Source organism: Phalacrocorax aristotelis, chromosome 6 (assembly GCF_949628215.1).
Source record: "Phalacrocorax aristotelis chromosome 6, bGulAri2.1, whole genome shotgun sequence".
In the NCBI taxonomy this organism is placed as follows: Eukaryota; Metazoa; Chordata; class Aves; order Suliformes; family Phalacrocoracidae; genus Phalacrocorax; species Phalacrocorax aristotelis.
In genome coordinates, this window is record NC_134281.1 from 431,736 (window position 1) to 443,543 (window position 11,808).

The 11,808-nt window shown below is 35.6% G+C and overlaps 1 protein-coding gene across 8 annotated transcripts in view; it reads left to right on the forward strand.

Moving 5' to 3' along the window:
- Positions 1-11,808, forward strand: part of NR2C2 (nuclear receptor subfamily 2 group C member 2) — a 50,827-nt gene that overhangs the window by 12,254 nt on the left and 26,765 nt on the right. For all 8 annotated transcript variants that reach the window (XM_075095532.1, XM_075095529.1, XM_075095526.1 and 5 more), the window contains 3 exons: positions 6,458-6,568; positions 9,410-9,610; positions 10,857-10,959. In XM_075095532.1, the coding sequence (XP_074951633.1) occupies positions 6,458-6,568; positions 9,410-9,610; positions 10,857-10,959 (415 nt within the window). The remainder of the gene's footprint in view (positions 1-6,457; positions 6,569-9,409; positions 9,611-10,856; positions 10,960-11,808) is intronic.

An 11,808-nucleotide genomic window follows, 5' to 3' on the forward strand; every position in this document is an offset into this window, starting at 1 on the left:
AGAGTTGGGAAGTCACCTTCTGAACAGAGGATTATGTAGTGATAAAGTATTGTTTTATTCAGGATTTAGTTTTTGTCCCAGGAAAGACAGCTGCTAATCAGGTATCATAAATATCTTTCCTGAATAAATTAGACAAATAAAAGCATAGAGTGACAAGGTTATTAAGTGTGGTGTCAGTTAATAAGCACAAGGGAAATCTGACTAAAATTTCATTGGGTTTTCTCATGTGTTTTAGGTATAATACTTTCCCCCACATTAGATCATAATTAGTTGGCCCAACATTTATGTTATACTCTTGCTGTAAATACGCTTCTGTAGTTACAGTAATTATTCATAGTTATTATTTTAGAGAGCTATGCAGTAGATAATTGTGTTTCCTATCAAGTAAAGAGCCTAATTCCAATAGCGAGCACATTTCTGTGCTAAGATAAGGAGCCCTTGAAGTTAAAGTAAATAGCAGTGCTACTTAAAGGCACCTAGGTCATGCATATGTTGCATAAGGCTTTGTAGGAAGTCCACTGCGTTCAAGTTTACTGTTGTAAAACTTGTCAAGTACATGGCCATTTTCCTCAAAACTTCAGATACCGTAACTTTAATGAATTTCACTTTCTAAGAATTTAAAAATATTTTCTCTTTTCACTGATTTGTCAGCCTTCACTACAGCCTCATATGAATGTTTTGTTAGAGTTTAAACTAATCACACATGTGTCATGAACTTACTGTATGAATTCTTAAGTGTATTAAGACTGATTACGCTACTTCATATTTGAGGGCCCCAGACTAGTTTAGAAAGGCCTATGTTCCTTTAAATACGTTAGCTTAATGAACTTTAAGGCTAAAGATACTCCACAGGGAATGTGGTGGATTTTCTTCTCAATTTTGCTGATTCGAAAATAATTCAAGATACAGGCAAACTCTTTCATTGTATTTCATTTTGCTGTCTTACAGATCACAGAGAGTGAGCAGGTTGAGGGGCTTGAGAACAGAGAGAGGGGGAAGCTTGATAACCTGGGACTATCTTCCCCAGATGAAATTAATCTTACCATTAGACAAACTCCTTCAGCAGCTGGCAAAACAGCAGGAACATGTCGATTCTGCTTCCTTGGTTACAGGAATGATAGTGCACTTGACCTTCAGCAGAACAGGGTCACAGAGAGGGCATTTTAAAACAATGCTGGCTGCTTTCTGTGATTGGAATCTTCAGTAATGGAGGCTGCATGAAAATATGTGATCTGACTAATAGTGACCTTGACATTTCTCTTGGATTGTTTTGCCCTCAGAGGTTTGCTGAGGAAAAATGTAAATAAGACTGCAGGAAGAATTTGACACTGTAAGTACTAGAGTCTGTACTGTGTACAGATAGGGAGCTCCAGGAAAAAAACAGTACTAAGTGTATTAAAGCAGACTATTTTTCCCGTCTCTTAAAGTAAGTGTATCCGGTGTGTAGGGAAATGAGCTATCTTTTACATTATATGTATCGTTTTATGACTATGTCTAAGTTACAGCGTTAGTGGTTACTTTTAAATAATTGTTTATTAAGCTCTGTAAAATGTGGTGGGATTAAGTCTTCCATAATATATGGCCTACTTTGTTTCTTTCCTCATCTCTTGAAGATGAAGTGTCATTTGAGACTTTTTCCAGTCTTAAAGAAGTTAAAGTATATTTACTTTTCAAAGTATATTTTAGAATTAGAGAAATACACCATCATTGACTTTGGAGGACTAGGTTTTTGCATGTATAGCTTCCAAAGCAGCCGCTTTAAACATGGTACAGGTTTCATGGTGTCAAGTTTCTTCTGAACAACAGATTAGAATAGTCAATGTTATGTTTAATCCTGTAGGTGAATCTAATATAATGCTAAACTGTATGATCTTCCTGATATGAGTACTTACAAGCCATTTGCTTTCAGAATACTTTTATTCAATTTATTTGGGCATATAATTAATGATAGCTTAATTTTTTCTATAGTATTTATGTAGGCTATATTAAGTTAACTTTGTAAATTGCTGATAGTGTGCTGCATATTCTCAGACTACTATTCCCTTTTTTTTCCTTATATTTTTACTGAAGTCAAATTTGGTGCAGCAGACTGAGTAAGACCATAATAAAGCATCACATATTTATCCATTCCGATCCTTTGCAGGTGTGTGACAATGCTCAAGGTAGAAATTTAGCTGTCGAACAAAACAATGGATGTATTTTTCCTCACTCTTGCAAATTTTGTATTTCAAAAAATATGTTCCCGTTTTGCATTTGATTTATTTACCATGGTGGTTGTTCTGCTGTCTGAACAACAGTCTGGAAAATAAACTTGAGGTTTTTAGTAGCAGTCAGAAATTCAAAGCTGTTCTTATTCCACTGAGTATTAAGTAGGCAAACCTGAAAAGAAGGTAAAATTATGCATTTCAGAGTCCTACACCATCCTGAGTATGTATGCATGTTATAAAAACAAATTACATGTCCACACTTGGAGCATTTATTGATATTACACATATTATCCTCCATTGGCGCATCATGTTTTCTCAGCCAAGAGAAAACTAAAATGTTGTCTGTTTTCAGTTTAATAAATATATGTTCTTGAATATTTAAACATGAAAATGATACCTCAGCATATAATGGCAGGTAGTCTCAAACTTACCCAACTTTATAGAGAATTTACTGTTAGACTTAAGATAACCAGCTAGTCATACAGTGAGGATGAGAAATAACTCATATTAAAGGAGATTCGAGTTGATCAGTTAAAAATAACCTTTATATGAGGACATGGTCCATTCTGTAAAAACTCAGAAAGTGTTTTAAAGCATACAGCGCTAGATTTCATATTGACATATACCTGGAACCACCGTTGTACACTATAAGCCCTTTGCAGCAGGTACTTTACAAAACCAGAAAAAAGAAATGTTTTTTTAGTCCCAGAATGTTTACAGAAGAATTTCAGTGCAGTTACTATATATATATACTGGCATTCATTTTATAGGTTGCTACAAATCCTTGAACAATATGGAAAAATAGGTCTCCCTGTTTACTTCCAAGCTGCCTGCTGTGCATTGTGGTGTAAGGTTCGAAGATGCTTCCAAAAAATGCTAAGGATTCTAGAATTGAGGGTGAAAGAATTTGAAAACAGTTTTAAAAGATCTTTCTCTAATTTAGGCCATTTAAAAGGTGCATAATTTAAATAATAATTTTGCATGGAAGGTGAGATCATTGTTCAAATGTGTCTTCCAAGAGTCTTTGATTTTCGGAGTATATATATTTTATTTTTTTTTTTACCCTCACCTAGGTATCTCATTTTCTGCTGCTGGATGGCTTGTATCATCCAATAAGTAGAAGATTCTGCTATTTCTCTCTCTCCTATATATTTTTCCCTATTTATGATGCAACTTTTGTGACCTGCGTATTAATTAGATAAAGTATGTTCAATGTAGGTTTTATTTTTACAGTATATGGGACTACTTACGGTACAGGCAATAGGAGAGTAGAACGATATGGCTTCATTAAGTGCTGCGTATTTTGACACCTTTGCTTCCCCAAAGAGACTGCAGTAAATTTTTCTTGCTATCCAAACTGTTTTAGTTCTTTACATCACAAAAGGAACTTTTTTGTATATTAAACAGGAAAACTTACAAAGTTAAGGTTTTTTTCCATGCAAGCTTAAATAGTGACTAAGTTGATACTATCTTGTTCAGCTATATAGGTTTTGATAAACAAATAATTCCAATATTGTTTAAAGGATGATTTAATAAAAACAACTTGTGAGCTTCCTGGTTCTGGCCCCATGTCACTGCAGATATTAAACACTCATTTGATACTCACAAATTCTCTTATAGAATGCAATTATTCTAATCAGTCATATGCTAAACACAGTCATATAGCTTCTGTGGGACACTGAAAATGTGCACTAAGGGGCATTTATGAAAACCCAAATTATTGTTTACAATCACAATTTACAAGTGTTGTAAATTATACAATTTACAATGTAAAATTATTTCAAATTATGAAATTATAAAAATGTAAATTCTGTTCTAAAATGTAAGATTTATTTAGCATTAGGCAGACTTATGTAAATATCTAGGCTGCTAAGTCATAGACGTAGAACATTATTGCAAAGAACAGAGCTTTAGCCTATATGCATTGTATTCGAATAAGTAGTTATGGGTTAAACTGAGTGTAGAAATCAGTCGTGCCATATGCTGTTCATTCTTTTTATAGTGTACATCATTGTGATATTCCAGTTGAAACGGAATGTCTGTATAAATTTATATCGTATTACAAGAATGTACAGTGCTTGTTATTCAGACATGTGGCATGTGTAAAATTTCCTGTCAGCAGTCTTTTTAATATTACTGTGGTTTTCCATCATTTTATATAATAATTTTTAATACAGAATGTGACTGAAAAAGTATCTGTGTTGTGCTGTTGACTGCAGACAGTAATGTCACCTCTGGAGTTGCTGTAGTCTAACTGTTGTTCAAATATTTTTGCAACTTTTTGAAAATATCGGTCAACATATGCAGTGTATGGCTTTAGAACCAAAATATCTCCTTTGTTTTGAATTTTTTCACAATAGTCAAAACATTGAGCCATGTCATGGACTAGTAACTTGCAAAATGCACCAAGAAAGCAGAGCTTTTGCAATGAGTACAGCACAAATAAGCATATGTAATTTTCTTCTAAGTTACTATATTAGAAGTAACAGAATGATTTAGCTTTCCTTCTACTTTACTGAAAACAAACAAAAAAAGATATCTGGAACTAAGCATGTTCTAATTCTTCAAGAATGTCCAGGATAGTTTTGTTATACCTTGTTTTGATTTTGTTTGGTTAAGCCCAATTTTTTATGCGGTCAGGTTCCAAAGTAAGAATGGCAAAATGCATGTACCATTAGTGAAAAAAAAATCATATAGACATCTACATCTGCAGGTACTTCTCTGTGTTAAAGACTGATATAATAGCTTCAGGTTGTTTATATCTGAAAAAAACCCAATAATACTAAATAAGGTCCTTTTTATAAGCATCTGTATATCATAAGCTTAATAAAAGTGGGACTGGATGGCTGTGAGTAGCGGCAAGCAGTACCTTTCCTCCTGTGAGCTTACTGTAAGGACTAGAATACAAGTGGTTCATCTGTACTACATTTACAGGTATTAAGAAGGAACAGTTAGTCCTAACAGTTGGATCCATAAATCTGAGGATGAACATGCACAAAGTCTGAATATGCACAACTGTAGAATTATGTGTGTAAATGTACATTGTCAGTTGCATACCCCTTCTGGAAACAGAACATAAAGGCTGTCAAGACAATGTTAGCTTGCATGTTTAATTTAACATTTAACAGTTTTGCTCTGAAAATACCTATGGAAGGGGTGTTTTTCAAGCTTTTTCTAGCTATTCAGAACTAGATTTGCATTATAGTTTGGTGCTCTAGGAAGATATGGAATGACCAAGAAACAGTATTCAGTTGTAGTGCCAAATGTAATCTTTGTCATTCTAGTGAAATCCTCACTAGAACAACAAGAATTAACCACATACACTTGAATACAGGCTGAATGTATTTGTGATCTGTTGGAGCATAGATTCCAGAAAAAACCTGCACTACTCTGAAGTAGAAGAACAGAAATTGGGGGACAATAAAAGCGAGGAGAGGGTATGAGCACACTGAACAACTGGAATTCTGATTTTTTTCTACTGTCTAAAACACAGATATCCAGATAACCAGCCATCTTAATTTTCACTTCTTGCCTTAAAAATTTTGGATAGTTAAAATTTTTCATACTTCTACTTGAAAAATGAAATCATTGTTTTCTCTAAGTGAGCTGTACAGACACCACACTTTCAGAAGGTTTTATAGATGCAATAAGGTCAGAGACATAAAATCTAAAGGCCGGTTTGATCAGATAGTAGTTCTGTGCACTCTTCCAGCAGATTTCATGTACCTCATGTCTCATATATGTTCCTGGGGTTGAGGACATTTTTATTTAGGGGCATAGAGAAAGCTTTTCTGTATTTGGGCTACCTGAAAATTTTAAAAGTAGTTAATAAAATACTTCAGAATTATTAAAATGTGAAATATTTAACCTTATACATTTTTTGTATATCAGTGTATTTTGTTTTTACAGGAGCAAATAGGCATATACATAATTGAAAGTTGAAAAAAGTCTTTCTGAATTTCAGTAAGCTGAACGATCATATAGTAATTATCCAGTGATTTATTTGAGATGGGGTGGTGGTGGTTTGGCTTTGTGGTTTTGGTCATCTATCAGATTTATTCTGTTCCCAAAATAGCCAGGGTTCTGATAATTCATTGAAAACAAATCCAAGTTGGTTTAATGACTGTAACCTTTCCAATAAATTTAGATTCCAAGCTATAGGGTCATCTGATCTTGAATAAATATATGCATTTTTAAAAACATTCAGTACTGTTATAACAGTAAATTAAAATTCTTCACATTACTTACAGGTGCAGACTGTTCAGACTTCGCTATCTGAATCACCAGTGATGACCAGCCCTTCCCAACGTATCCAGATAATTTCCACAGACTCCTCTGTAGCTTCACCACAACGCATTCAGGTAAAAATCCATTGATGAAGTAACTAACTATTACATCTCGTGTTATTTTTCTCTTCCTACTACTTAGGTTTATACAAAAGCATGCTAAAGTCTATGGAAGACTTGTTAAATTTTGTGAGAACAGATCGCTTCTAGTGCAAACTAAAATTCTCTTTCTTCCTCAGCGTGTGTTTGGTGATGACTAGTTAGCTGTATATAATAATTGTATTGATGATGTAGTCGGTGAGGAATATTTGCAGAGGTTAAACTTAGGCTATGTATATAAGTCTCCTGAGCGCTAGCCATAGGAAATGGGCAGACATTGTCAACAGAACACTCTCCACCCCTCCACAATCTCCCATATTTAGGAGACAGTGGGAGACTAGCCTATTTAGGATAAAGTTAGCCTTTGGTAATGCTGCACAGTTGGTTGTTGTTACTGATAGATAATATAAAGATACCATTAATGTATCAGAGTGTATACAGTGACAGTTGATACAAGAATTGTTAAGTATAAATGTTACTAGAGTGTTGCAGTACTGCAATACTGAGCTTTTGCACTCCTTGATCTTGTTCTGTGCCACTACAATATTCCAGTGCTTCTGCCAGAGGTGGTTCTGGAGAAGAGGATCTTGTACTCCAGGGCATTAGGAAAGGTCCTGGCAGTGTAGCCTCCATCACAGGATGGACTCTTCTTGGGATATGTCTTGGTCAGGGTGGGTGGGTACTGCCCCTATGAACAGCCCAGAAAACACTTAGTCATTGTCATATACACGATACAATTTTTTATGTAATGTTATTTTCAAAGATTCAAATTGCAGCATGTATAATGACGTGCATCATGAGTTTTTCTTATGAACCTAAATATCATTCACTTCTTATCCTGCCAAATTTTTTGTCTTAGTTATTTATTATCATCAGTGTTTATATCTGATCCATAAAAAATTACAAAGCAGTATCTATGATTTTTCTTTGTAGACAGCACCAAGGAGATGTTCTTCAGCTATCAACAACATTTAGCTGTGTATTTTATTTAGAATGTTATTCCTTAAAGTTATCAACAAAAGGTGGGATCAGGCAGCATTATTGTTTCACATGCTGATTCTCAAGATTCTGTTATGATGAACAGTTTCTAGTTTTGATACAGTTGTCTGGTAAGGTAATCTGTATTTTGCCTGGTAGAGTAACCATATCAATATGTATCAATATTTCATTGCAAGGTAGATGTTCTCACAGCATGTATAACTGAAGCATACTGAATATTCAGCATTCATAAGGTAGGTATTTACACTGTAACTTTTATTCAATTCTGCAAAATAATCTACCTCCTTATATCACTGATGTTTCTGAAAAAACCCTAGAACTCCATGATGAAGGAGAATATGAAGATGAGAAAAGAGTATTCCTGCTTCCTCAAAACAAATACAGGCAATATCATAGTGGTGTCAGTCATAATCCAAGATTAGATTTCACTGTGAATTGTCCCGTTAGTTAAGATCTGTATGAAGATGATGGAGGCTGAAGAAATCTTGGCAGGGAAGGCTCTGGGGAGCTTAACAACTAAACAGTTTTACAACAATGAGGCTGAGAGGTAATGATTGTCTTTTAATCTTTGAGCTTCTTTGGACCTTTATGTTTGTAGACTCCATACACTTATGCACTGAAACATTTATCCATATGAGACTTAAAATGGCTTATTCTGTTCTGTAAGTATAAGAATGTAAAGAGTCCCTGAAAAGCTGTCTTGTCCAAAATTCAGTAGGAGGCTTTCTTCATCCCCAGCTTTGAGTACTATTTCCTTTGTGCAGGTTTCTTTAGGTTTGTAATCACAAAATGTGAGATGAATCTTTCCTGAAGAGTTTCTGTAATATAGAAAGATCATCAGCTCTGTAATTCATCTCCTGCTTTGGGTCGTTCTAATGCCTTTCTAAGGCATTCTAGCTTAGTAGAACTATTAGCATAGTCTTACTATTAAACTATTAGGGTCTCAAGGGCAAGACTTAAAAGGACTAGCTGAGGTCACTTGGTTTGTTCAGCTTGGAGAACAGAAGGCTGAAGGGTGACCTCATTGCAGTTTGCAACTTCCTGAAGAGGGGGAAGTGGAGGGGGAGGTGCTGATCTCCTCTCTCTGGTGACCAGCGATAGGACATGAAGACATGGAATGAAGCTGTGTCAGAGGACATTCAGGTTGGACATTAGGAAAAGGTTCTTCACTGAGAGTGCGGTTGGTCTCTGGAATAGGCTCCCAGGGACGTGGTTGCAGCACCAAGCCTGGCAGAGTTCAAGGAGGGTCTAGACAATGTTTTTAGTCATATGATTTAGTGTTAGGTAGTCCTGCAAGGAGCAGGGAGTTGGACTCAATGATCCTTATTGGGTCCCTTCCAACTCAAGATACTCTATCAGATTTCCGTGATGCTGTCCCACTAGGCAGAGTATACCCTCCATATATACCTGTCATTCATCAGCTGCAGTCCATTACATTTTGTTCTTATTTTGTCTGGGATCCACTATATCTAACTCCTTTTGAACAGTTAAATGTGGTTACAAGACCTCCCCATATCTGTTCATTATTAACAACATCGGACTCACGCTTTTCAAAACTCTGTCTAGTATTTTCTCTCTATGAGGTAGGTATGCAGATATGTATATATATTATATACATGTATATTTGGTTTGATTTTGTTGTTTTGCACTTGCGTAGGTGGATGCAATAACTTTGCACCGGTGTAATAAATGAACAAATTGCAAATTAGTAAATAACAAGGACAATTATCAGAGACTGTCATAATTCTGACACAGAATAAAAGGTTCTAAAATGTGAAGTTTACTGTGGCTTATAAAATTCTTCAATGTGTTTTACAGATTGTGACAGATCAGCAAACAGGTCAAAAAATCCAAATAGTGACAGCAGTGGACTCAGCTGTGTCTCCAAAGCAACAGTTTATTTTAGCCAGTCCAGATGGAACTGGTGCAGGAAAGGTGATATTGGCAGCACCTGAGACATCCAACACCAAACAGCTTATCTTTACCACCACGGACAACATTGTGCCAGGCAGAATTCAGGTAGTGTAGTAATAGAGATAGACCATAGATTTTTGGTTTTCCGTTTCAATTTTTAGATTATTTAAGTCTGTAATTGCTTTAAGATGAGTCGCAATAGCTTTCTGAAGATCTAGTGTCACGCGTTAGACCATACTAATTGTAGACTTTGTTATTCAATCAGAAATCCTCCAGTCTTCATGTTCCTTGTGCATTCCATTGCACTCATCACCCCTTGTTGTGTGTTCTCATTAAAATTCCAAAGACAAAAGCAAATACTTAAGATGGTGCTTGTGAGGAGTGCCAGGATTTCAGATATATTTCAGATGGTCTGTTCAAGATTCACAGATGCACAGAGATATGGCTCACCTGAGCAAACGTACGTTCACAATACAGTATCAAGACATTGCAGTAAAAGCTCTTTGGAGCAGAAGCTGTCCTCTGTTACAGTTGTTTGTGGGTCTTGAGCATAATCCAGATCAACGTAAGCTTTGCAAAGCAAATTACATAAACAATAATCTATCTCTAGTGAAATTTGAGATTTCTTCCCAGCATTCTTAAAAAAAAAAAAAGCGGGGGGGCCACCTGGTCCTTATTGCTACTGTTACAATAGAGAACATTTTACAGAGAGAAGTATCACTGTTACATAAATATTTGAGAAATTGTATTAACAGTCTTTAAATTTATTTTACTGTGTAAGTGGGTTATCTGATGTTACAAAGAGGTGGTATTTTTTTCATTTTTCTGTGTTCAGTTAAATGTTCTGAACAGAAGTTTTGGAATCCAAAACCTTCAGAAGCTAAACCGTTTCTATAATGGATCTCAGCTTCCAGCTATTCCCTGTGAACTGTATACCCCTAATAGCTAGAGAAGGGATAGATGGGAACAGCATCTGAAATACAGTACAGAATGAAGTACAGAAATACATCTGTGGTTAAAATGTAGCAGCTGTTTGAGAGTAATTCCAAGAAGGGAAGAATACTGTGGACTGCACAAGTGAGGAAACTTACTTGTACTGAACAAAGCTAGGAGTTTTATTTGGAACTTGTTTTGCTATGACTGTTTCAACAGTGTCACTACTGACAGTAACAGCTCTCATTGCCTTGCATTTTATACTACTTAATTTCATTCCGTGTCATATTTATTCTTAAATTCAGCCACCTCTTCCTAGTCGATACACCAATCTTGTTCTATGGCCAAAGCTCCTTACTTTCATGTCAGAAGAAAAGATTGGCTAATTACCTCTTTTTGTTCTGGCATTTTGTTTTAGATAGTGACAGACTCTGCTTCGGTGGAACGTTTGCTGGGAAAAGCTGATGTTCAGCGGCCCCAGGTAGTAGAATATTGTGTAGTCTGTGGCGATAAAGCATCAGGTAAGGAAGCATAGAAAGGAGTATTCAAGGAACTTGATTGAAAGGATGACTGGGGTAAAGGGAGGAGTTTTCATGTATTTTAATTGATTTTAGCCATGCTGATGGCAAAAGCAATTGAATCTAAAATGGTAAAAGATAACATTATACTCTGTATCTATACACACAGAATAGTTAAACTCTGCTTGGAAGAATATTAGCTTGTATTTCAAATGGAGTGTGTGATAAATGGGTAGGTGCTGTAATACAGACAAAATAATGATTGAATAGCTCCTGGTAACTGACACTATTTGAAGCATTTAGTCTCGTTCCCCACAGCTATGGGCAACCATGCAATAAATATGTCACCCAGAAAAGTCTACCTGCTTCAAGAAAACACTTCTTGGTGCTCTCTAACAAACTTAAGACTTCCTGGTAGATTCTGGTCTTTTACTATCACAGAAAAAGGCAAGTAGAGATCAAGTGAATCCTCAGTGTTCCAGATCCATGCAGTAACAAGGAGTGGATGAGGTAAAATTTCTACATTAGCCAAGGAAGTGGACTGTGCTTTCATGTTGCAGAGAAGGCACCTTTCTGTCTCTCTGTCTCACTTTCTTTTAAATGTTTATATAATTAAAACAATACCAGAATTGATATGTATAGGAATTTTAAATTAAGATTGCAATTCAAATTTTATTGTAAAATTATTTACATTCTGAAATGACTTAAACTCTTAGCCTGTATGTTCTTCTAATGTATCCTATAATCTGTAACAGCAGATAGAACTGCATCTGTACTTGTCCAGAATGACAACTACCGCTTCACAGGCCTCTCATTCAGAAATAGGCTTAGTCTTTCGCTCTTCTCTCCGCT